This window comes from Podarcis pityusensis, assembly GCF_964106645.2.
Source record: "Podarcis pityusensis genome assembly, chromosome: 8".
NCBI classification, from domain to species: Eukaryota; Metazoa; Chordata; class Lepidosauria; order Squamata; family Lacertidae; genus Podarcis; species Podarcis pityusensis.
The window spans coordinates 67574236-67601064 of record NC_138033.1 but is presented as its reverse complement, the minus strand read 5'-3'; the positions used below and the strand labels follow the sequence as shown (position 1 = coordinate 67601064).

Here is a 26829-nt window from a genome sequence, read left to right as displayed (position 1 = left end):
TACACAAAGGCAGCGAGGAGGGGGAAGCTAACAGCCAGGGCCACCCCTTAAATTGGTTGTAAGAAAGCAGAGAGGTCTGTTGTGATGAATTACAATCCACCTTGGCATGAATGAACGTCAGAAGCTACTTTAGTCAGACCATTAGTACATCTAGCTCAGTATTGTTGACACTGTCCGACAGCAGCCCTCCTAGGTTTCAGGCACAAATTTATCCCATTCTTTCACTATATTGCGTGAGAGTATTGGTCCATCTAGTTCAGTATAGTCTGCACTGACTGGCAGATGCTTTCTGGGGTTTGAGACAGGAACCCCTCCCAGCCATTCCCAGAGACTGAAAAGCAGATGCTCTACAGGTAAGCTACAATCCTTCCCCAAATTTACCTTTCAGATTGTTGAAAAAAGCAAGTTACGTTTTTGACTAGGGGGAGCTTTAGCAGCCTTCAGACCCATTGTGCAGGTATTTAATCCTGTTGTTGTTGTTTTTAAGGAAGTCATTTGTAGTAGAGGCCACTGTGGCATCTTTTTCAGTGAGTGCTGTGAAGCCTGTTGGGTTTTTAAGAGGATGAAGGAAGAGGGAATAAGGGATCTTTGATGCAGGCTCTGTCGAGACTGAGGGAGTGGGGCTGCTGGTCTTAGTCAGGATGATGCTGCAGAGCCGAAAACATGAGGAGCAGGAGGGCCAGTGTCAACGCTGTTTCATGTCAAGAAAAACAAATCCCTCAGCTAATTTCACTTGGAACTCTTTTTTTTAACAGTCAACATAAATAAAAGAAAAAGCAAACCCTGGAGCAGGCTGACATTTACAAGGGTCACTCTTCAAGCGATGTGTCCAGGAACGCTAATCATACATGCTGATCTCGGTTGCCTTTCTTGGCTGTTGTCCTAGCTGGATCCGTGCGGGAAGCCTGACAAGTGTCCTGCTGGCAGCCACATCGCCGGACTCATCACAAAAAGCGGGAGAGCGCGCCTCGACTTGAGGAGCTGCATTCTCATACCCAGCCTGGCAGCAAAGTTTTGTGAGCAGGAAACGGAGCACGGGACTGTGCAAAAAAAAAAAAAAGCCATTCCGTTGAATGGGGAAAGGGGTGGCATCCCGTTGAAAACACCACTCTTCCTAAAGTTAGAAGCTGACTTCTACCCAGGCCAATGTTCCCCAAACTTGGGTCTCAAGCTGTTTTTGGACTACAATTCCCATCGTCCCTGACCACTGCTCTTGCTAGCTAAGGATGATGGTAGTTGTAGTCCAGCTGGAGACCCAGGTTTGGGAAACACTGTGACCTAGCTCAATATCTAAGCCAGCCTTCCCCAACCTGGTGTTTTCCAGATTTTTTTCTGACTCCAACTCCCACAAGCCCCATGCTGATGGCAACTGGGTGTCCAACAACATCTGGAGAACATCAGCCTTTGGAAAGGCTGGCCTGTGTTGACCGGCAGTGGCTCTCCACAGTTTCCAGGAGTCTTTCCTAGCTCTTAACTGGAGAGGCCAGGGATTGAACCTGGGGTGTTGTTTATGCTGACCACATGCTTTGCATGAGGCAGTGATGTTCACCAACTTGGATGGCTTTAAAGGAGGATTAGAGAAATTGATGGAGGAGAATAAGGTTACCAGTGGTGTTCTACTTCCACTGCCAGAGGCAATATGCCTCTGAATGCCAGTTGCCGAGAACTGCAAGTCAGGAGAGTTGCTGTGGAACTCAGGTCCTCCTTGGGACCTTCCCACTGGGCCATCTGATTGGCCACTGTGAGAACAGGATGCTGAAGTATGATAAGCCTTTGACTTGATCCGTCAGTGGCTTCCCCACTGCTAGGGTGAATGAAGGGACATAAACCTTGTGGCTGTCCCTGACTTCAAGAGCATGACTATTAAGGATGTGTCGTCCTCATAGGAGCATTCAGCCATGCATTTGGATTGGCACTTAAACTGGAGATGTTCAGAATGTGGATTTTTTTAAAAAGGAGGGCTAGCTTCTCCTTCCGTGCCATGAATCATACAGGGCAAATTCCACAACATCTATCGCTCACCTAGTGGTGAATCTGCCGGAGGCCGAACGCTGGATGTATTCAACAGGTATCCAGACTTTTTAAAAAAGTGCAGTAAGAAAGCATCATTTGCTAAAAGGCTGGCGATAATAGGGCAGGGGTGCTTTTCAGCCCCCTTCTTTGCACACCCGCAGAATTGGCTTCTGCAACAAGGCAAGAGAGGGAGGACTGCGGATGGGGCAGGACGTTGGGTCCAAGACAACCTTCTGCCTCCTTCTCCCTCCTGGCAGAGAGAGGGAGAGCAAAGGGGCCCATTCCGGGCAATCGGCTCGGTTCCCAACAACTGAATTTGCTGCTGTGTCGTTCAGCGGCCAAAATATTCCAGCCGGACCTCATCTGGAGCTTGTTCCAGTGACCACAGCACTCCCCCGCCACATCACTGCCACAGCAGAGACAGCCTTGAATGTGTGCCTGCATCCCCCCCTCCCTAACCTTTCCCCTCACTCTGTTAGGAAGAAGAAAAATGCGAGGCCCATAGAGCAAAAGAAAAAAGTGCTCTGCTCATCCACCAATCCTACAAACTGTCCCAGAATCAAGCAGCAGGAGGTTGGGTGGTGGTGCTTTTCATGGGACTTTGGCTGCCTTATTAAGCAAATGTCCCTGAGACAAATGGGCATAGAGGTCCCCTATTGTATAGCAGTGGCAGGTAGGAGACTTACTGTATGTCTCATCTCAGAAACAAGGCCCATCCATTCCAGTGGGATTGACTCCTATGTACATATAGACCCAAAGAATTGCAGAGTTGGAAGGGACCATGAGGGTCATCTACCTCAACCCTCTGCAATGCAGAAATCTTTTGCCCACCGTGGGGCTCAAACCCATGACCGTCAGGTTAAGAGTCTTGTGCTCTACCAACTGAGCTGTCTCAGCTTGCCCTCTGTCACGGACTGCCATCAGGTGGCTTGTGGAGAGTTACGGTTGTATCCAATGCTAGCCCTGCTCAGAGTGGAGCCATTGAAGTGAATGACCCGACTAGGGTTTAGGCTGCTCAGCAAAGATGGATCCAACCTTCAGATGGGAAAGCAGTGGCCCTTAAGATCTTGCTAGACTCCAACTCCCATCATCCTTGACTTTTGGCCATATTGGCTGGTGCTGTTGGGAGTCCAAAAACATCTGGAGGGGCCACAGGTCCCCCCAGCCTTGCTTTAGATTTTCTGCTTCCACATGGGTGCATTTTTGAGGTGGACACTGATTTCTTCATCTACAACCAAATCTTCAGTCTGGTAAGATTGGTCCTCACCGGTTCCTCTCTCCCGTTCCACCAGCATCTCAATCCTACCTATTCATTTGTCCCATGTGGGTAGCGAATTCCTCCTGCTGATCACTATCTGGTCTGTCTGTGGCATCTTTGTTTGCCTTTAATATGTACCAGGGAAAGAAAGCAATGAGCCTAGTTCAGTTTGGACAGCAGTTCCATGGTTCTGCTGTAGAAACAACACCTTTCATTGATTGTGCAGGGCAGGCCTTACCTGCCCCCCCCCCCGTATTTTATTCAAGTTGGCACCCCTGACTGTAACTAAGTGGGGTCAGGTGGTGCCTCTGTGCATGTGCAAAGTACCCTTCCCACACTCTGCCCAGGCCTCACCCCTCACTGGCTCTGTTCTATAACCTCATCAAAGGCAGTGTGTCCTTGAACTGTGATAAAACCTCTCGCCTGGATAGAGGGCATCCGATCACACTCACTTTTGCCATTCCCACCAGTAGCACAAGACCCCGGAAGGCTGTCCACAAGGGGAATATAACCTTCAGGCTGAAAGAGGTTCCTCACCCCTGGTCTAGGATCTACAACAGGTAAAGGGAAACCTTTGGCCGCACAGGTGTTTTGGATGAACTACAACTCCCATCACCCCTGGCCATAGCCCATGCTTGCTCGGGCTGATGGGAGTTGTAGTTCAGCAACATCTGCATGGCCAAAGGTTCCCCATATGTGATCCACATACAGAGCCCTGGCTTAGATTAAACCCCCTCCCCCAGCAAGTATTACAAATAGCCCTGGGAGTCGGTGGGGTGGGGGAGATAAGGAAGCTTATCTACAAGGCAGTGTTAGAAACTGAGATATCAAAGCTAGGAACTTAATGGCACCTTACACCTAGGTTATGGGTGCAACAATGTCTAGGCGCATTTTTTTATAACAAGAATACAAAGCTGAAAATGAATGAACCGCAGCTAAAATATTAGGTTCATTTTTCACATGGTCTGGTCCTTCCCCTGCCCACCCCCCTAATATTCTTAAGAGGGTCTCTTCAGAGAATAGCTGGAAGTGGGGAGACAGGAAAAGGTCCTCTTTTCCTTCCGCTCTACAGTTTTAATCTGAAATCTTAGGCACAGTACAGTGCCCAGCACTCAGAAACTGCTTGCGCTAATGAAATTCCCTGTTGCAAAGTGCGCCTAGAACAATGTGAGTTTTGAACACTGCTACAAGGGCTTGTGATTTTGGGGGAAATTACTTTGGCAGAGAGAGAGAGAAAGAGAGAGAGACTCACAGGTCACAAACCTCATTCTGCACAAACCCCATAGAAGTGACCCACAGTGATGCAAGAGTTCATTTTGACGAGACGTATCCTGGAGGATGTCTTGGCAGATTGCACCCCGCGTTTATTATGTGGGGAGATGCAGGAAGGAATGGGGACGTTGCCCTTTAGATGATCTGCCTCAGACGCCCCCCAACCCAACCCCAATGTCTTCCTGGTGGAAAAGCAGTTGCATCCAAAATCGTTCCATAACACCACATTTTCTTCCTTTTTTAATTGCCCCCCCTCCAGGATCAGCCACTAGTCTCAAACATGCATCGTTGCAAAGGGCGATTTGTTCCAGGCGTGACCTTTCCTTTCCGTTTTAGGTCTGTAGGTGGAGGCAGGAGGGTCTCCAGGTGATGCAGGTGGGGGGGGCACACTTTTCCCCTCAGCACCATGGAGCAGAGCAAACCCCTGTCCTTCACCCCCGCCCCCCAAAGCCAGGAGGAAAGGTTTCTGGTTCTGGGCAATAAATACAGCAGGCCAAAGAGGACAATGACGACGTTGAAAAATAAAAAAGACAATCCCTATTGGAACTTTTAAATATTTTTCCTTAAAAAAAAAAACTGTTTCCCTTTGAAGCGTCCCCCAAGCGGGTCAACCCCGAAGCGGTCTCTGGGCCCTGCTCTGGCCACGGAGTCTGCTCTGCCCACGTCACCGGCAGGTGTGCATCTCTGCCACGCGGTGGCACTGTTTACACTTGACAAAGCAACACCAGTGGAACTTGCAGCTGCACCGCTCCACCACCTCCACCTCGTCCGTGTGGAAGCCTCGGCCGCAGCACATCAGCTCGCAGCCGTCGATGGCCTTGGAAGTCTTGTTGCAGTGCCTGCCGCTGGTGCCCAGGACGCCATTCCTCAAGTCGTGCTCGCAGAAGTCGGGGCTGGAGTCCAGGTAGACCAGGTCCTCGTCCGTGTGGGGCTTGAACTGGGAGTTCTTGGGGACTAGCACCTTGGTGGAGCCCACCTTCCGCTGCTCGACCTCCGTGGCCCCGTCGAACTTCTCCTTCAGTACGTTGCCCACCTTGCGGAAGGGGGGCATGGCCTTCCAGCAGGTCTTCACCTCGCACGAGCCGGACACGCCGTGGCACTTGCACTCCACCCGCATGTGGTTCAGGATGGCCTGGGTGGGGAAGGAGCAGAAATTCATTTACAGTCATACCTCTTGTTACATCCGCTTCATGTTACGTTCTTTCAGGATACGTCCCGCGGCGACCCGGAAGTACCAGAAAGGGTTACTTTCGGGTTTCGCTGCTCGCGCATGCACGCAAAATGACATCACGCACATGCACAGAAGTGATGAATCACAACCCGTGCACGCGCAGACGCAGGTTGCATTCTGTTCATATTGCGAACAGGGCTCCGGAACGGATCCCGTTTGCAACCAGAGGTACCACTGTACTTACAAACACGTTCCTTTCTTTCTTTCGTTCTTTAACACACCCCCCCCCATAAAACAAGACACGAACAACAAAGCGGCAAACGACGACAATGAGGACATGCCCGACATTTGTGACGTCTTACATCAAGGTGGCATGCCTAGCCAGGGAAGCTGAATGTTGGGAGATTCGGGGCAGGTTCATTCAGCAAATGGTTCAGCAGCAGAACCTGCTCCTGCAGGTAGCAGTGATGACCACCAGTTTGGATCAAGAGAGGATTAGACAAATTCATGGAGGGCAAGGCTAGCAATGGCTGCTAGTCACAATGTGCTGCAAACCGCCCAGAGTGGCGAGGGAAACCCAGCCAGATGGGCAGGTTATATATATATTAAAATTATTACTATTATTAAATCCGCTATCATCAACCTCCGCTGAATACCAGTTGCAGGGAATTGCAGTTAGGCAGTTAGTCCTGTTATGCTCAGATCCTGCTTGCGGGATTCCTATCAAGGGCACTTGGTTGGCTACTTTGAGAACAGGATGCCTGACTAGTTGGGCCTCCAGGTCCAACAGGCTATTCTTATATTCTCAACTGTCTTTAATTGTTGTTGTTTTAAATTATATATGAAACTGTTTTTATTGCTAATGGGTTTTTCGTGTTTGTGTGAAATGGCTTCAAGATATTTCATGGAAAGAGATTTGTAAATGGAATTACACAAACTGCAAACACTTTAGGAATTTGAGGCAGGTGACATCCACTACCCATATGTCAGTGGGAGTGGGATGGGGGAAGTACTTTTGTTCTGGGGGGGGGGGGAGTAAGGGAACTCAACATGAAGCTTGTTTGTTTGTTTGAGGCCCAATTGCAGTGGCATACCCAACACACCGGTAGTGTCTGATTAATGAATTCAAGCAGACAATGTTCTGGATTAGAAAGGGCCACAACTTTATTGATTACAGATATCGGTGGATTTTTGGCTCAGGCATCGGGTGTATATCCATTCCAGTCCCCCAGACACCCCAAGTTCCTTCTTACAAAACCCAACCCTTAATGGTGGAGAAATGAAATATACCAAATGTACTGAGAGTAAAAGTTAGTCCACATCTGCTTATGCTTGTTCACGGAAAGACAGAAGACACGCCCCCCCCAAACATGGCAGCTATTTTCGTTTCTTGCCAGTTTTGCAAGCTTTTTAAAATGTTGCATTGTTCACTTGGCCATGAGAGACATGGTAGGGCAACACAGTCTTAACTGACCTGATGCCCTGCCTATGTGTTGGACTACAATTCCCATCAGCCATTGCTGGCTGGAAAGAGAAGAGATGATGCAGACACACAGAGGAGGGCAACGCAGAGTGCTCATTCCTCCTCTGTCATCCGAAAGTCTTGACCAGCTGTTTCCCACACATTCAAGTTTCTCTCTGCAGGTTTAAGGGCTAGAAACTTGTTCTCTTCCAAAAGCCAGCAAGCACAGGAAGCAGTGTGTGGCTGCCCCACACCCCGGGAAGCAAGATGCACAAGCCTTCTGCTCTTACCTTCCTCCCGGCTTCGTTGTTATGAAGGTTCATGAGCGCCCTGCTGGAGGAAGCCCCTTTGCTCCTCTCCCTGACGTCAACGAAGGACTGAGAGAAGGCCACTCCGTAGGCAATGTTGTCGGAACAGCCGGACCACTGGAAGCCTAGAGCAAGGAGGCGAAGGAAAAGAAAGGGCAGCACTTACGTGGGGAGGACAGCATGACTCATTCCACAGTGCTGCAGCCCAATGGCAAGAGAGGGACTCCCTCCCTCTTTCTCCTCTGGGAGGCTACAGGGCAGGGGTGGGGGAACTCAAATGTGCCCCCCAGGCCTCTATCTGGCCCTCAGGACTCCCCCAGGCAACATCTGTCTTCAGGAGATGCCCCATAGAGGCCTTGCTCTGTGTACACCTTGATGCTTTTGCCTGTCTTGAATGTGTCCTTCAATTGTGACACTGCCCCTTTGCATGCCAAGGGGTGATGGAAGTTGCAGTCCACCAACAGCTGGGGAACCAAGTTTGAGAAAAGCTCATCTATGCCAACAATGGCCTTCCAGATGACGATGATAATTTTATCATTTACCGTATTTTTCGCCCCATAGGACGCACTTTTTCCCCTCCAAAAATGAAGGGGAAATGTGTGTGCGTCCTATGGGGTGAATGCAGGCTTTCGCTGAAGCCTGGAGAGCGAGAGGGGTCGGTGCGCACCAACCCCTCTCGCTCTCCAGGCTTCAGGAAGCTCTCCGCAAGCCTGCAGAGCCCGACAGAAACTTCCTCTGGGCTCCGCAGATTTGTGGACAGCTGCCTGCAGCCCGAAGCTCGGGGAGTGCTGCGTTGCGCACCCCGGGCTTCGGGCAGCTCTCTGCAAGCCTGTGGAGCCCGGCGCAACTTCCCGCCGGGCTCCCTAGGCTTGCGGATAGCAGCCTGTTCTGGGGGCTGGGGTGGGGGAAGCTCGGGTTTTCCCCGCCCCAGCCCTGCGCCTGGGGGGGGGGGGAATATATATTTTTCCTTTATTTCCCCCCCAAAAAACTAGGTGCGCCCTATGGGGTGAAAAATACGGTATATGCTGCCCATCTGACTGTGTTGCCCCAGCCACTCTGGGTGGCTTCCAGCAAAATACAAAAATACAATAAAACATCAAACATTAAAAACTTCCCTATTCAGGGTTGCCTTCAGATGTCTTCTAAAAGTCATATAGTTGTTTATCTCCTTGACATCTGACGGGAAGGCGTTCCCCACATGGCAGGCACCACTACCGAGAAGGGCCTCAACTTGGTTCGCTGTAACCTCACAGTGAGGGAACAGCCAGAAGGCCCTTGGAGATGGACCTCCATGTCTGGGCTGAACGATTGGGGTGGAGACCCTCCTTCAGGTATACTGGGCTGAGGCCGTTTAGGGCTTTAAAGGTCAGCACCAACACTTTCAATTGTGCTTGGAAATGTATTGAGAGCCAACACAGGTCTTTTAGGACCAGTGTTATAGGGTCCTAGCTGCCGTATTCTGGATTACTTGTAGTTTCCGAGTCACCTTCAAAGGTAGCCCCATGTAGAGCGCATTGCAGATATCCTGGAATTCCAACTCCCACCAGGTCTAGCCAGCATAGTCAGTGGTGAGGGCAGATGGGAGTTGTAGTCCAGTGACATCTGGAGCAGGGAAGTTGGAGAATTCCAATGGAGGTGGCAATGGGGGCAGAAATTGCCAGCATTTGCTTATTTTGTCCCATATCCAGAAAGGAAATAAGTTGAGTGAACAATGGCCAGGATCTCCTGCTGCTGTTGCTTTCAGTCTGCAAAACGGCGCGTAATTGCCGTTCCTTTGCACATACAGGGATTGGGGTGGAGTAGCACAACAGCAACACCATTTACATAAGCAGTTACATAATATACGCAGTTTGGGCACAGCAGACAGCACAGCAAACAACGCAACTTTGGGTGGAATGGAAACAGCTCTGCATGCGACAAACTTGGCGCAGAGCAGAAAACGTCCTGACGTCCCTGCTCTGGAGGGCTGTCGGCCGCCCAGCCCTTCAGTGGTCCTACCTCCACCCCCTGAACTCCCACTCATGTACTTACCCTGAGGGCTGACCCCATGGACCGTGCGGTCGCACCCGCATTTGTCGAGTTCCCCGCTGCTGCATGCCCTCGTCACGGCAAAGGCAACACCAGCGGAGGAAATTGCGTACACAAAGGCGGCCTCCCGCGTCCCTGGTGGAGAAAGCAGAGAAGAATAATAGAATTGTGGCATTGAAAAGGGACCCAAGGTATCATCTAGTCCAGGCTTCCTCAGACTCATCCCTCCAGATGTTTTGAGACTACAATTCCCAACATCCCTGACCACCGGTCCTGCTAGCTAGGGATCATGGGAGCTGTAGGCCAAAAACATCTGGAGGGCTGAGTTTGAGGAAGCCTGATCTAGTCCAACCCCCAAAAGAGGCACGAGTTAGTGCATATCCTGTGCTTGGGTGAGTGGAACTCAGCAGTGTTTTAGGGGACAAACCTACATGTTACATGGATCTGGCCAAATGGCTCATTGCTCTGTACAAGCCCTTCACCAACCTGGTGCCCTCCAGATGTGTCGTACTGATAGGAGCTGTAGACTAGAACATCTGGAGGACAGCAAGCTGGCAAAAGCTGTTCTGCACAAAACCTGCTTGTTTATCTGCTTATCTCTCTGCTTGCTGTTCATCTTTGCATTGCTGCTCTTGGGAGAAAGATCCACAGCCCCCTTCTGAAAACAAAACAAAGCATGGCGAGCAATGGAGATGCACAGAGATGCAGTCTGTGGGTAAAATTGAGGTTTATTTATTTACTTAACCTCAGTTTTACCCACGGACTGCATCTCTGTGCAAGAAAGACCATCTTCAGGTGAATTGCTCCTAAAAGGCACTAGAACTTCAGTCTGCACAAAAAGACAACTCTACCCAAACCTCTGAGTCCATTGGCCCCTTAATGAGCAAACATAATAATAATAATAATAATAATAATAATAATAATAATAAATTTATACCCTGCCCATCTGGCTGGGTTTCCCCAGCCACTCTGGATGGCTCCTAACAGAATATTAAAAACATGATAAAACATCAAACATTTAAAACTTCCATAAACAGGGCTTGCCATGAGCCCCAAATTCTTAGGAAGGCAAATAAAACAAAGTCAACAAATATCAGTATATGGCCAGCTTCTATTAATCATCAAATCACTTTGCTTTTATATCTTCGAAGGAGGGAAATGGTGGTGGTAGAATTTTTTCTTCCGACACTATAAAAAAAATGAAACTGCAGCAGCCTCAAAATGTAGTTGTATTGTGGAATATTCGTATACAGAAGTTCCTCATTGGCAAAGGAAGTGAACTCTTTATTTCTAAGGCTCATGGTTCATTCATTAGTATTGCAGCATCCCTTGTGAACTAGGGGTAGCTGGGGCTCATCAACCTGGGAAGGTAGCTCATCTAGGAGAAGGGAAACTCTGATCTGAACCTCCGCTGCCTTGCGGGATATCTTCGGGAGAAGAAAAGGCTACGGAATAAACCTGACACAAATCAGGAGTGGACTCCCTAAGACGGTTGGATGGCACCTTGTACGCCTCCTTCCGGCAACTCCTGCAGCCAAGCTGGTGCCAAACACATTGCACTGCTTTCCTTGGGACCACATTAGTGAGACCGAGAAGGGGGTCTTGTTGTCTGGGCAGCCCAGGACCTCCACGCTTGCACCCTGGGGAGGTCACTTCTATGTTGCTAACACGGCAGTTTGACTTCACCCAAAGAGGCGCACTCCATCGTCTCTACACCACAAGCCAGTGTGGTGTAGTGGTTAAGAGCGGTAGTCTTGTAATCTGGTGAACCGGGTTCGCGTCTCCACTCCTCCACATGCAGCTGCTGGGTGACCTTGGGCCAGTCACACTTCTCTGAAGTCTCTCAGCCCCACTCACCTCACAGAGTGTTTGTTGTGGGGGAGGAAGGGAAAGGAGATTGTTAGCCGCTTTGAGACTCCTTCGGGTAGTGATAAAGCGGGATATCAAATCCAAACTCTTCTTCTTCTTCAAGACAGATGGATGTCAACAACAATACCTTGTGAACTGCTTTTTCATGCCAGCCCCTTTTCGAACCCTAGGTCTGCTTTCACTCCTGGCACAGTCCCATCGACCCGGGGGGGGGGGCGGGCAATGCCAACCGCTTTGGGAAACAAGTGTTCTGACAGTTCCTAACTCTATTCCTTGCTAACTCTTAAACCAGGAGCCAGCAAACTTTTTCAGCCGGGGCCCGTTCCACTGTCCCTCTGACCTTGTGGGGGGCTGGACTATTTTTTTTTTTTGGGGGGGGTGAACAAATTCCTATGCCCCACAAATAACCCAGAGATGCATTTTAAATAAAAGGACATATTCTACTCCTGTAAAAACATGCTGATTCCTGGACCGTCCGTGGGCTGGATTGAGAAGGTGAATAGGCCGCATCCAGCCCCCGGGCCTTAGTTTGCCTACCCGTGTCTTAAACCTTTCCTTCTCTATCATGGTTCCAGACCCAGCCTGTATGCTTACTTGCTGAGTCAGTATTTGAACCTGTGCGGTTCCAATTAAAGCCTAGCAAGGAAAATTAAACACACACACACACCGTCCGAAACTCCTCTCAGGAGAGTCCAAACTCCTCTCTAATACTCTTTCTGCTCTGCTCCCAGGCTGGGAACATCTACCAAGCCAGGCTGAGAACTCCTCTTATTGCTTTCTCTCTGCAACTCTGCAAAAGCAGGGGGTGGAGGAAGAGAAGAAGAAGAAGAAGAAGAAGAAGAAGAAGAAGAAGAAGAAGAAGAAGAAGACGAGGTGAAGCTATGTTAGTGGCTGTGTGTGTTCTTCTCGCTACCTCCCCCCCCCCCCGTCACCCTCATGTGGGTAGGTGCATGCGGGTGGAGTTAACGAAAGAGGAATATTGGTTTAGCAGTTCTCAATTATGTCTTGCAACACTCCGTCCCTGCCAAGGGGTGGTTAGACTGGAACAGACCCTTCTGTCTTGGAAGATCCTGGCACAGGCCCCACTGAGAGGCCTTTGCTCCATTCTCACAGCCCCAAACAGCCAGCAGGGAAGGACACAAATGCCCTTGAACACACACACACACACACCAATCCCAGAGCCTCAACAGGAGAGAGGGGTGTCTGGGAAGGGGGGGTGGGCACAGAGAAATAAAACGTCCCGGCGGTCAGGACGGCTCAGGCACCAGAGACTCAAAGCAACCGAGCGACCTCCGAGTTAATCGAGGTTAATAGCAGGCCTAGCGTCCGTGGGTTTCGCTCTGTGGCCGCCCGAGAGGGAGACGACTTCACTCGCTGGTATTTCTGGCATTTCCAGGGCGAAACCTTTGCAAGCACAAATCTGCAGCCCTGCTCTGAAGACGGCCGGAGGAAAGTTAAATAAGGAGGCGCAGCGGTGGCGAGGATGGCAACCTGAGTGTGGGTGGGTAGCTGTAAGGTGGGGGGCAGTTCACAGAGAACGGCAGAGGCCTCTGGGTTGTTGTTTTGTGTGTGTGTGTATATAACTGAGCACCTGAAGGATGCCCCCAAACCAATCCCAGACCTTAATCCTGGACCTCTGAACCCTTGTACAAATTCATGGGAGGATGAATGGTCTGATTTGGTAGCTATCAGCTGTGCCAGTGAAACAGAACCTCCACACCCAGGTGCAGTCTACCTTGGAATCCAGAGTGCTGCAAACAGGCGACAGGAGGAGTCTGCCACCTTCGTGCCCCGCTTGTGAGCCCCTTTCCCAGAGGACCTTGCTTGGCTGCTGTATCTAGCGCACCTGAACTATGAGACTCCTGAGCGGGGGGGAGGGGACCTACCTTGTGGCCCCGCATGTGTTGCTGGACTCCAATTCCCACCAGCCTCATTCAGCAGGGACAATGGCTGGAGATGCTTGGATATTAATCCTGCCTATCTTCAACTTTGTAATGCATAGGACTCCAGCAAAACTTTGCCAGAAGGAAATAACAAATGCAGACAACTGCTGGAGATGTGGAAGTAAAAATGCAAACTTAGTACATATCATGATTAACTGCCCGATGATAAGATCATTTTGGTACGAGGTGAGGATATTTATAGCAAGAGTAATAAAAAGAAATTGTTATTTAGGGGATTTGAATTTAATTCTAAATTATATACCAAAAACGTCGGAGGGGTCAAAAAAAATGGATGTACCGTGCCATGTTAGAAGCAAAGAAACTTGTTTTGATGAATTGCAAGAGCCGCAAAAAGATCCCATTGAGCACATGGATTGACAATATGGATAGACTAGTTACATACGAACAAATTGCATATCGATGCAAATTAAGAATGGATAAATATGAAGAAATCTGGAAGGAATACTTAAGTGATAAGGCGGAAAGTGGTGGGAAGTAGGGGGAGGAGAGGTGGGGAAATTTTGTCAAGAAGGTGTAGTTATAGGTATATCAGTACTCAAATATGAATTGTTAAATTGTGTTATTAGTGTTATTGTGATTTTTGTTGTATGTGTTTTTTGTGGTTGCTGTTTGTACTGAAAAAATGATTAAATAATTTTTTTAAAAAAAACCCGTTGTAATGCATAATGCTAGTATGGTTGGTCAGTTACGTATCCTACGCATTGAATTGCATTATTTATTTATTTATTTTTAAAAAACGATTTTAACTGTGAATCACCACCTTGAAGGCCGGGGTGGGGGGCGCGGCGCTTTGGCCCTGAAAGCCTTTATAGAAGTATGCCTCCCCCCTAATACATATAAACTTTCCTCCCAATCTTGCTATGTCCCAGATGTCTGCATCTCTCCTAAACAACCTGCTTCTTTAAAACAGGATAGCTGTTGCCTGAGTCAGACCATTGCTTAGAACTGGGCGATATCAGCTTTTCAACGTTGCGGTGCATCGCCAGCCAAACATCGCAGTTTGGCGATATACTGCGATGTCGCAAAAACAAAATGCATGGGCCTCTGCCCAAGAGACACTGGGTGAAACTGCCCTAGTTCTCACCTCAAGGCAGTTTTCCCCAGGCTTGCAGGCTGGGATAATGCAGTTTGTTCGCACTGCTCAACTGGAGGGAGGGAAGGTTTCCCCCCCATCTGAAATAGCCCCAGTGCTCTTGCCGCTTATGCGTGAACCGCAAGAACATCAGGGCTCCTTTAACTGCTCAGTGCGAGGTGCAGCAACCACACTCTCCCCAGCTTAGCAGTTTCACAGAGCCCCCACCCTGCTGCCAGCTTGCGGGAGCCAGTGCCGGGCTGGGGGCTCCTTTAACTGATCGACTGAGGCAAGGGCAGCTGAACACTCCTCAGTTGAGCAGTTTAAAGATACAGAGGGAGGAACAAGCTGTATCAGCACCTCGCCAATACAGCTTGTTTCTCCCTCTCTGTCGTATGAGGGCAGAGTCTGATGGCGGTTTCCTCAGCGATATATCGCTGCTGAAACCGCCGCCGCTTCTGAGTCCCTCTGCTAGCAGCGCTGCTGGAGGAAGGAACTCTCGCAGACACTGTTCGCACAGGGAATCGGGAGAGGTGGCGAATTCCCCAGTGATATACAGTGGTACCTCGGGTTACATACGCTTCAGGTTACAGACTGCACTAACCCAGAAATAGTACCTCGGGTTAAGAACTTTGCTTTAGGATGAGAACAGAAATCATGCTCCGGCAGCACGGCAGCAGCAGGAGGCCCCATGAGCTAAAGTGATGCTTCAGGTTAAGAACAGTTTCAGGTTAAGAACAGACCTCCGGAACAAATTAAGTACTTAACCCGAGGTACCACTGTACTGCTGAGTGAAACCGACATCGTGGTCTGCTCCTCATACTGGTCCTGGGCGATATATTGATGTATCGCCCAGGCCTACCATTGGTCCAGCTATTTCATATTTTCCACACTGACTGACTGCCACTCTCCAAGGTTTCTGGCAGGGGACATTTCCAGCTCTACCTGGAAACAACAAGGATTGAGCCTGGGAGCCATTGCAAGCAAACCAGGTGCTTTTACAACTGTGCCATGGTCCTTCTGTTAATAAAAAGCCAAGACGCCGGTCCTCATGATTCTGAGAAAAGCTTGCTTAAATAGGGAGACGCCTCACCCCAAGGCAGACCATCGGGCCGATCTAGCTCACCGACTTGCGACAACTCTCCAGGGTTGTTGAACAGGGGTATCTCCCAGCCTGGGGACTCAACACAGAACTTTCTGCATGCAAAGGGGGAGGCTCTGTCACTGAGTTATGTCCCTCCCACTACCCAGGGAACCTTCTGCATGTGGCCCAATGCACCAAAAGGGGAGTAAAGGCCACCTCACCAAAAGGGGGAAAACCTCACCTTGTGTCACCACTTTCCCAAAGACCGGCAGGCTGTCCAGCATGGAGCAGTTCCAACGGCGGTTGCGGAACTGGAACTGGCACTCCTCAATGGCCAGCTGTGCCCCCCGGCGCACCGAGTCCATGACCTCCAAGTTCCTCTTGCACATCTGCACCTGCCGCTGGATCAGACCCTTCAGCTTCTCGCAGGTCTCTTCCTCAGAGATACTTCCCACAGAAGACAGCTTTGCCAAATATCTGCTAGGACGATATGGGGATGGGGAGAGAAGGGAGGAGGAATAAGGACAACAATGAAGTGAGCAGTGGATCCCGGCCACCTAACAGCAAACCCAGTAGCCAAGGACCAAACTGCAGGTTCATTGCAATTTTTTTGCACTGAGCATGCAGGTTTTAAGAAATGCAAATAGCAGCAGGGGTGTAAAGATCATTTAACCCTTTCCTCTATTGCTGTGGCCCAATGGCTTTGCCTACAGAAGGTCTCAGGTCTGATCCCTGGAATCACAGAATCACAGAACTGGAAGGGCACCCCAGGGGTCATCTAGCACAAACCCCAGTAATCTTCATGGAGGAGTAGGGTATATATACTCTGAAGTGGGGGCAGAGAACCTTTTCAGCTCCACGGGCCAGGAGCATATCAGGATCGGCCTCCTGAGGCCAAATTTGACAAGTGGGTGGGGCTGCTCAGCTGTCAATCAACTGATGTCCCAAATGACATCAGGTGCAAGGTGCTCTGAAGTCCTCAAGTTTTTTTTGTTTTTATTTTTGCATGGAATCTTGCAAAACTGAGCAGGATTCAAACCCCGGCCCATCAGGTCTTGAGCAAAAAGGGGTTAAATCCTGCTGTGTTGGCTGCGTGCCCCATCTGTTCCCTAAGGGGAAAAGGTGCACGCATCCAATGCAGGGTTTAACCTTGCCCTCCTGCCCATCAGATGACATCACAAACCAAGTCAGCTGATGGGCAGGCGAGGTTTGTGGTTTCTGACAAATGGCCTCAGGGCTTTCCAAGATGGGCCCATGGGATGGAGGTACCCCATCCTGCCAAAGGGAGTTATAGCAATGATGATCAGAATCACAACAGACAGGAGGGGTACATAATCGTTGCTGCAATCCTGATGAAAATCCCTTATCTTGCTTTCTTTGCGGGGAGAAACCCCCCCTTTCCCCCTTCCATATCTGTTGTGATTCTGATAATTATCAGTATATCCGCTGCCTCATCTGATGCTCTTTTGCATTTCCCCCCAAAACTTGCACATTAAATGCAAATGCACCCATAACGTCACATCTGCTTTGGCCCCCAACTCTTGTCCGTACAACTTCATTCTCTTTAATATACCACCCATATTTTGCTCAAAGAGCTCCCCATGGTGGCTAGCCACATAAGATCATTCAAAACTCTAGTAAAATACATTGGAAATACCCACGAAAAGAAAAATCCACAAAACAGCAGCAGGAAAACGAAACAGCAGCCGTGGCTACTCCATCTCTGACCCTGTCTCCAAACGCTTAGTGAAAAGAAGCTGCCTCCACCAGCTTTGAAAAGGTTAAAATAAAAGTGAGTCACATACATCACGTTGCCTAAAGAATCCTGGGAACTGTAGTTTACCCCACACAGAGCTACAACTCCCAGCACTCTGATCAAACTACAGTTTCCAGGATTCTTTGGGGGAAATGATGTGCTCTAAGTGTGCTTGAAATATATGGGGTGTGTGCAGCCATCTCACATTTTGCTGCTTAGCATGAAAGAACATAGGAAGCTGCCTTAGACGGAGTCATCCTGTTAATCCATCTAGTCCAGTAATGCCTACACTGACTGGCAGTGGCACTCCAAGGTTTTGGGCAGGGGCCTCACCCAGCCCAGCTAGAGATGCCGAGGATTGAACCTGGGGCTCTTTTGCTTGCAAAGCGGGGCCCTGCCGCTGAGAAACAGCCTTTCTGCACTGCAAATACATGCAAAGTGGTACCTTGGTTCTCAAACGCCTTGGTTCCTAAATACTGAAAACTCGGAAGTAAGCGTTCCAGTTTTCAAGTGTTTTTTTGAAGCCGAAGGCCGATGCGGCTGTCGGCTATTGTTTCCGGGGCGCCTGCACCAATCAGAAGCTGCGCCTTGGTTTTCGAACATTTCAAAAATCAAATAGATTTCCAGAATGGATTAAGTGTTGTGCTTTTGCTGTTTATTTTGCATTTTTGTTTTTGAGGCTTTTTCGGTTAATTTGTTTTTGTGACTGTGTGGAACCCAGTTCAGCTACTGATTGATTGATTGTGTGACTACGGAAATGGATAAAATCCCCCCATCCAAACAATGACTATCATCAGTGCAGGTAAGGGAAATTTTTTTTTTAATCATCTACAATACTGTCTTATTTATTTTATAGTACAGTACATTGATTATTACTGCTTTCATGTTATGGATCAATGGTTTTGTTAGATAGTAAAATTGATGTTAAATTGATGTTTTCGGGGTTGTTTTTAAAAGTCTGGAACGGATAAATCTGTTTTGCATTACTTTCTATGGGAAAGCGCTCCTTGGTTTTGGAACACTTTGGTTTTGGAACAGACTTCCTGAATGGATTAGGTTTGAGAACCAAGGTACCACTGTATAGAGGTTGACTCAACTGGCAGCTAAATGCTACCCCCAGGACTTGCAGTGAGATAGCCTGCTCCACTGCACCCAGGCGAGCAGGCTAACTTAGGGAATAAAGGCCACACACCTCTCACTTCAGACACCAAGATGCTATTGCCTGTCCACCCCCTGCCAACACCCAGTGCTTGCCTTTGCCTAACAGCAGGGCCAGCTCTGCAAAGAGTTTTCCATGGGGATGGGCACCTGACCAGTCACCCCAAAAAGATTTCATCAGCTCCCCACGCTTAAACCATTAATGTCACAAGAACGAAAGAGAAGTTCCAAAAGCAAAGATTACGATAACTACCCACCAAGGAAGCGGATCGCTGTGAAACCACGACAATTTCTTTTTGACAAATAAAAAGTTGCAAATTGTTTTATTGCATTTTCATTCTGCCATTCCCCGCACGCCACTGAAAAACCTCGAGCTGACATACACAGTTCCTCCCATTTTGCCCTCGCAACAATTCTAAGAGGTAAGGCGAAGCCCTGAATGTATGACTGGCCCAACGTCACCTTGGCTGGGCAAGCACTTGAACCCGGATCTCGCTGATGCTAGGATGACCTTTTGCTGATTAGTTCACCCTTGCCTTTTCCCCCTGGGTAACTGTTTTGAGGTACTGCCTGGAGAGGCCTGCCACAATCCTGCACCCTGCTTACGTGAAAGTAAACCCCACTGAACTCAATGGGACTTACTTCTGAAGAGCTGTGAACAGGATTGCACCATGAGCCAGGAAGTGAAGTGCTTTGTGGATGCCAGGAATCTCCCCAGCAAATTGCCCTCGCTGCTCTGCTTCCTAACAAATGACTGTCATGAAATAAAAAAGGAAGACTAACACCAACACCATGGCGCTCTTTTAATCCAGGGATGGGGAACCTCACACCCAGGAGCCAAATGTGGCCCTCCAAACCTCTGTCTGGCCCTTGAGAGTCTCAGCAGGCCACACCTGTTGGAATTCTGCCTGGGTCAGAGGAATGTGCCACAAGCAGGCACCGGCAGATATTCCTGTCGACCTCCCCGCGTCTCCCAACCTCTGCTGATAAGCAGGCAAGGTCCGGCGATTCTTCTCAGATGTATGAGAGGAACACACCGTTCTTCCTCTCTCCCCTTTGGTGTCCCCAGGGAGGGGAAAGAAGCAGACAGAAAACTATTTACATCATTTATTTCTGCCTCTTACATCAGTACAGAGAATCATGTCTGCACTCAACAACAGCAAGGAGAAACTCCTCCCAAGTACATCCAGTACGGGTCATATGACACACACACACTGAGCTAACATCCGGTGCTCAGTACAGAATGGACTGCCCCTTTGTTCCCATGGCAACAGTCACAAACATCCTGTCTGGCTTTCCAGCCACAAGCAGCTTGCTGAGCTGCTAGAGCCTTTGCTTGCTGCAGCATTGGTGCTTTATGGTAACATACTCCCCCTAAAGTATCAATGTGTGCTGCGAGCAAAGCGTCATCCAGAGAAGAAAACAAACAGTTGTTATATTTATAACATTCCCCTGTTGTTTCAGTTCCACCCTTGGAACTACCCGCCACTGGTTTAACCAATGTACCTCTCTGGTTGTGTGACTTCGCATTACCTCGGTTAACAACTCTCTGTTGTGCCTTTGTCTCTGACTCAGACACAGCTTCAATCTGTCCTTGGTCGTTTACAATAGCAACATATGCAAGGTTAGCAAACTCCTTTGAATACCTCTTGGGTGGTACACCCTTCGTTGCTCTCTCAGACCTACGTAAGAGGTTCTGATCCTCTGTGCTCACTGGTTCAACCTTTGGATTCTGTCGAGAACCAGTAGCAATCAGTGGTTCTTCCTTCACCTGTGAAGGTCTATCCATTGTGTGAGATTTCCTCTCAATGACTGTGACAACTGAGCTATCTGAGCTATCGCTGTCATCATCAGTACTACTGAACTCAATAAGATCAAACTCATCATCATCATCATCAGAATCGTTTCCTGTAGGAAATGTTTGTTCTACAACCCGCTCTTGCTCTGGAGCACTCTCTAGGAACTTTGTGAGAATCACCTGACCAGATTCAGACAAAATTACCCTGTAGAGACCTTTTTCATAACCTACGAAAATGCCTCTGGCATTCTTTACACCACCTGGAGCTTCTGTTCTCACATGAGACCCGAAAACCTTAAAATAGGCAACAGAAGGTTTTCTATTGAACAGCTTCTCAAAAGGAGAACATCCCAACTCTGTTGAGACCTTTCTCAACCACACATGAAGATAGGACGCTAGCGATTCAGCCCAATATTCATGTGGCAAATGTGAACTCAGCAATTGCGCATTCATCCCCTTTTGCAATTCTTTGTTCACTTTTACACAGACCCCCCTGTTCCACGCTTCTTGCGAAACTGCCACTTTGTGGTCTATCCCTTTTCCATCCAGGAACTTCTGAAACTTCTGTAACAGAAAAACTTGTTTGTCATCTGTGAAAAGACAATCAATGTTAGCATCATGCATACTTTTAACCTTGTCACAAAACTCTTGAAACTTTTCTAAAGTTTCTTGCGGTTTCTCCATCATATAAACCCAAGAATAATTAGTGAAACAATCCACACACACAAGGTAATATTTTGCACCGCCTCTAGATGGTTCTAGAGGACCAATCACATCAGCATACACCCGCTGAAATGCTCTGTCGACCTTCTTGGTCTTAGTCACCTTCCTGGTGCTCATACTGGTCACGCCTGTAAGAGAGATTTTGTTAGAAACAGAAGAATTACATTTCATGTAATCACTTTGATCAAAAGTCAACAAATACAGTCCATCTTTCTCTTTGGCAGTAAGAAACAGTTCACCATCTTTGTAGATCTTGCAGCTTTTAGCATCATAGGACAGTTTCAGTCCTTTCTTTGCAATCTGCGACACGCTCAGCAGATTAAATCTCAGTTCTGGAACCAGGTAAACATTGCTTATAGTCAAGTTCAGACTCTCAAGATACACAGTCCCAATTCCAGTCGCTTCCAACTCTTGACCGTTGGCCTGTTTCACAGTGAAGCTTTGCTTCTTGAACGTCGAAAACAGTCCTCTGTGCGGGCACATATGAACCGTGGCGCCCGTGTCAATTATGAACGAGTTCCCAACATCTGGCGTGGTTCCTTTCGCCATCATAGCCTTTGCAGGTTTCACCTGGCACTTGGTACGGCTTTTGCCTGACGCCTGAGGCTTCGTAGAGCCGCTCTTTGCTCCTCTTGACTGGCGCGGCTTCTTACAGTTTCGCTGTAGGTGCCCAGTCTGTCCACAATTGTAGCATCGGACAGCACTCAATGCTACACCATGCTTCCCAGTAGCATCATCAGTGGGGGAATTAGAACTCTGTTCTTCCCTCCCCCTGTCTTTTTCTTCCAGTGCAGCAAGTCTGTCGTGTTCATTCAGAACCACAGCACAAACTCTCTCCGCGGTCAGCTGCGCGGCCGGTAGGGAACCAAGCTGACTGGCAACAACCTTGTAGGTACGGCTAAGGCTGTTTATCATCATGAAGCAAAACACTTCCTCCTGAAGACGGAAATTGCGTTCCACCATCTGTTGACGCAGAAACTTCATTTCTGTCAGGTGCGCTTGAACATCTCCATCAGGCGCAAGTCTCAGATTGGTCAATTTCTCAAAATACAGCAACGCTGAAGAACCAGCATCTCTCTGATGCGTTGTACGCAGCGTGTCCCATACCTCTTTCGCATTTTCTAAATGCTGAACATGCACCAACTGATCATCTGAGACACACAGAATTATAGCAGTCCTGGCCCTTACATTCTGTGACTCCCAACCTCTGGTTGGTGCTGCAGGGATGGGGTTTTCAATTACATCAAAAAGCCTCTGATTCTGCAGCAGGGCCTTCATCTTTACAGACCAAGATGAATAATTGTCATTGGTTAAGCAAGGAGGGCAAGGCAAAGCTCCTTTCTTGGCATCCATCTTGAAGCCAAGCCTCCAGCTCACACTGTCAAACAAACTGTGAAATCCAACAGCTGTTTTTTTCTTTCTCACGCAGCAAACTGCAAATTGTTTACGCTCTTTGCACCTGGCAGCTAAACTCAGGCTGCTATTGAAAAGTCCCTTCCAAGAGCTCGTAAACTTTGTAGCCAAAACATTCTCTGATTTTGTTTCGCTTTCCCAGGCTTACACTCACAGTCCAGCCCCTTTGCCAGTAACTTTCCGTTACCTAGCAACAATGCATTTCAATAGGACTTCTTATCTACCACAAAAATTTGTGGAATGCAGGCTGAGCTTCCAAGCTGAAGGTCTCTTCTCCCGGAGCTGTATTTTTCCAAAACGCAGCTCCCCGTGAACCAGTGAATTAATCTTCCTGCGTTCACACTTTTAGCCCGAAATGCAGCATACCTTGAACTTTGTTGCTCTGGAAAACACCTCTTCTTTCCACCAGCTGTCTGTGGAGCCTCTGGCATTTCTCAGACGCTTCTCTTCCTCCTTGGAGCTGAGGAGGACAATCCACCAGCCTCTCATGCAGATGTCCGATGAATCGAAACCATCCGAAGGCTGCCACTGTTGGAATTCTGCCTGGGTCAGAGGAATGTGCCACAAGCAGGCACCGGCAGATATTCCTGTCGACCTCCCCGCGTCTCCCAACCTCTGCTGATAAGCAGGCAAGGTCCGGCGATTCTTCTCAGATGTATGAGAGGAACACACCGTTCTTCCTCTCTCCCCTTTGGTGTCCCCAGGGAGGGGAAAGAAGCAGACAGAAAACTATTTACATCATTTATTTCTGCCTCTTACATCAGTACAGAGAATCATGTCTGCACTCAACAACAGCAAGGAGAAACTCCTCCCAAGTACATCCAGTACGGGTCATATGACACACACACACTGAGCTAACATCCGGTGCTCAGTACAGAATGGACTGCCCCTTTGTTCCCATGGCAACAGTCACAAACATCCTGTCTGGCTTTCCAGCCACAAGCAGCTTGCTGAGCTGCTAGAGCCTTTGCTTGCTGCAGCATTGGTGCTTTATGGTAACAACACCTTCTTGCAACCCTGCATTTCACTCTTCTGGAGTGTTTTCTGCCTAGTTGGAAGGTGTCCTTCAACTCTCATAATGAATATATCATTCCCTACCAACCTTCTCCGTCCCTCTTTCTCCCCTCCCCCCTTTGCCCCCAACGTCTATGACAATAGTGTCTCATACTGAATGCATACAAACTGAAAAAAAGACTCTATGGCTTGAAAGTGGAGACGCAATACAGTGGTACCTCGGGTTAAGTACTTAATTCGTTCCTGAGGTCTGTTCTTAACCTGAAACTGTTCTTAACCTGAAGCACCACTTTAGCTAATGGGACTCCCGCTGCTGCCGTGCCACCGGAGCACGATGTCTGTTCTCATCCTGAAGCAAAGTTCTTAACCCGAGGTAATATTTCTGGGTTAGTGGAGTCTGTAACCTGAAGCGTATGTAACCTGAAGCGTATGTAACCCGAGGTACCACTGTATGTACTTTCTCTTGTTTATTTGTTTGTTTTGTACCACAAATCTTTAATAAAAAATAATGCTTATTGCTTCCCTGGATAGAGAGGAGGAGTGTGTGTAGAACCTAGCTTAGGTAAAGGTAAAGGGACCCCTGACCGTTAGGTCCAGTCACGGACGACTCTGGGGTTGTGGAGCTCATCTTGCTCTATAGGCCGAGGGAGCCGGCGTACAGCTTTCGGGTCATGTGGCCAGCATGACTAAGCCGCTTCTGGCAAACCAGAGCAGCGCACGGAAACGCTGTTTACCTTCCTGCTGGAGCGGTACCTATTTATCTACTTGCACTTTGATGTGCTTTCGAACTGCTAGGTTGGCAGTAGCAGGGACCGAGCACCGGGAGCTCACCCCGTCTCAGGGATTCGAACTGCCGACCTTCTGATCGGCAAGTCCTAGGCTCTGTGGTTTAACCCACAGCGCCACCGCGTCCCTTAGAAACCAGCTTAGTGTACAGAATAATATTTGCATCCATTGCTCCACCCACTTTGGGCCTCTGCTGCTGCCTACCACTGGCTTGTGGCCCTTGAAAGGTTGCGCAGAAAGGGATGTGGCCCCCGGGCTGAAAAGGCACCTCAGCCCTTGGCTAGTCAACTCATTTCACGGGCTTCGTTTTACAAAGCAGAAATAGACTCAAGCTTCCTACTTCCTCTTGCCACGGGATAGTGGCCTGACTCAACTCGAGTTCAAAAAGCTGTTGCAAGAGCTAGATGCTTTTGCAAACATATCACCCTGCTTTGAGCACTGGCCCATCACTGTTCAAGAGTTTCTTTTGCTGGTCTTGCCAGCTCCCCTTGTACTTCACCTCTTTGGGTGCTAGAGGGCGCCAGGATCCCTTCCCCGAACATCCCGCAGGCCCCAGAAGTCAAGAGGTGTAGCTTTTACGTTCCACCCCGAAGCATGCAAAAAAAAGTGTATCTGCACGACACACTCCTGTCCTAGAATGCCATTCCTTAGCATCACACACTATTCCAAACTGCGCCGCTTTCAGCGCTCTGCTGGTTAGGAAGAAATTCAATTCTGTCCACATTTAAAAGCGAAGCTACTGAATTTACACTTTCTGAAACAACACACAAAGAGAAATGCACACTTCTAAATGCACACGCCTCCAGACTTTGCAGTGTAGTTCTCCAGCCAAGTAATGCATGCAAAATATATATAGGCAACAGTCAAGTGTGCGTAAAAATGCATATATTATTGAAATTGCATTGGAAAATGCATTGGGGCGCATTCAGCTAAACTGGTGCACTAGTAGAAGCCACAGCAAGGGTTCTTGCTAGTGCGGTGGGGATTTTCCCTCTTCTCCCCACACATATCCCCCTAAATCTGCTTTGGAGAGTCAGGAGAAGCCCCAGAACAGCACACAAAGGATTGTTCTGCCTGGCAAGCACAAATGCTTGTGCTAATGGAACAACCAGAGGACTATGACACTCAATTCCTCCCATTACATTAGGGAAAATTGCTTTGCAAAACACGTGTATAATTACTCAAGCTTGCATGCAAACATGTGTCCGTTAGGAGGAATCCAAACTGAGTTGCTGACGAATTTTTTGTGAGGACCTCCCCCCCCCCCCCGGTCTTTTAATCACAATCCAGCGTGGAAACATAAAGAATGGAACTTAGCAGCGGAGAATGGGACCCGAAACGGAGAGATTTCACTTATCCCTAGCTGCTACTGTACACAAGATGTACACATGGGCTTGGAGGTATTCCCTCCTCTCCCTGCTTCTTCTCCCTCCCCCCCCCCCCCCGGCCTGGGAGCCTGCTGCTCTCCGGAGCTCAACAGCTGTCCTTTGTCTCTCCAGAATGGAGAGGGATAGGACTTGCCCTGTCAGGGCTGAGGAGTCACAGTGTATCCAAGGGCTATTAGGAGAAGCCAAAGTGGTGGAGAGCCGGCCAAAGTCAGCACAGTGAAGGACACTGGCTGCCAGCGCTGGCTGCCACAACCCTCCCTCAGCACGGGCAGCGTTCTGATCACCAGAGGCTCCCTCAAAACCACTTCCCTCCTGAAGGCCAGGCGGAGCTTTTCCTGGCTCCCTGTTCTCTTCACAGAGTCAGGCCTTTCAACCACTGGGCAAGCCAGGCTGCACCGCCAGGAGAAGCTCAAGATTTGGGCAGAAAAATAGAAGGCCCCATATAGTGTGAGGCCCAAGTTGCTCGAGAGGCTGCCTTGCTCCTTACAGACCCAGGAAGTGACAGGGGAGAGTCCCTCCTTCGTCCCCTCTGCCACCCCCCCAAGACTGGAAGCCCACCCAAATTAACTCGGTGCAGGGCTTTCATCGTGGCTGCCCCCGTATCTCTGCTGAGATACGACAAGCAGAAGCATTTCAAGACATATTTGTTTGTTCTTTTGATCAGGCATTTCCAGGTGGGTGGAAAGGTATTTTCTGTGGTTTGTGCTGATTTTTTAACCAGCCTTTTTTTTTTGGGGGGGGGGCAATGTTTTCCCTAAGCATTTGTAGATGATTTCATGGTGTTTGTGTGGAGGTTGCTTTGAGACCCATGTAGAAGACTCCTTAAGCTAGTTGAGTAATGAGAAGAAAGCTGATTGGCAACAATGCTTGCATCCATCTGGCGCCGTGAGGTTGGCACAGACTGGCAGTGGTCCTCTGGTATTTCAAGCAAAGGACATTCCCAGCCCTGCCTAGAGATGGCCATTGGGGATTGACCCAAGCTCCTTATTCCTGCAAAACAGATGCCCTTTACCACAGGGTCCCAGCCCCAGCTGAAGCCTTTTGCAGACTAACCCACTGGGGACTGGGCACATCCTGTGGGGTCCCTGAGGCCCCAACCACCTCCAAGTCTCTCCCTCCTCTCTTCCAAGCCAAGCTGGGAGGTGGGGGAAGCAGCCTAAGGAGATGCCTCCTCCATGTTTGGTTGTGAGAAGAAGCAACTTGGGATGGAATGGGACCAAGCCAGAAGAAGCCTTCAAACGACAGAGAGCTCAGTCCATCCACCCATTGACACCTTCAGCTCCTTCTGTCTG

General features: G+C 48.9%; 1 protein-coding gene and 1 long non-coding RNA gene across 3 annotated transcripts in view; one reads left to right on the top strand and one right to left on the bottom strand.

Moving 5' to 3' along the window:
- Nucleotides 1-4610: 4610 nt before the first annotated feature.
- WNT4 (Wnt family member 4) overlaps nt 4611-26829 on the bottom strand; it is a 59668-nt gene continuing 37449 nt past the window's right edge. For both annotated transcript variants that reach the window (XM_081016234.1, XM_081016235.1), the window contains exons 2-5: nt 15743-15978; nt 9516-9647; nt 7467-7609; nt 4611-5675 (exon numbers count right to left, since the gene is read on the bottom strand). In XM_081016234.1, coding sequence (XP_080872360.1) covers nt 5208-5675; nt 7467-7609; nt 9516-9647; nt 15743-15978 — 979 coding nt within the window. In that variant the 3' untranslated portion in view covers nt 4611-5207. The remainder of the gene's footprint in view (nt 5676-7466; nt 7610-9515; nt 9648-15742; nt 15979-26829) is intronic.
- Nucleotides 9654-26829, top strand: part of LOC308482840 — a 380605-nt gene continuing 363429 nt past the window's right edge. The window contains exons 1-2 of the long non-coding RNA XR_013989449.1: nt 9654-12186; nt 12232-15003. This is a non-coding gene — a long non-coding RNA (uncharacterized lncRNA). The remainder of the gene's footprint in view (nt 12187-12231; nt 15004-26829) is intronic.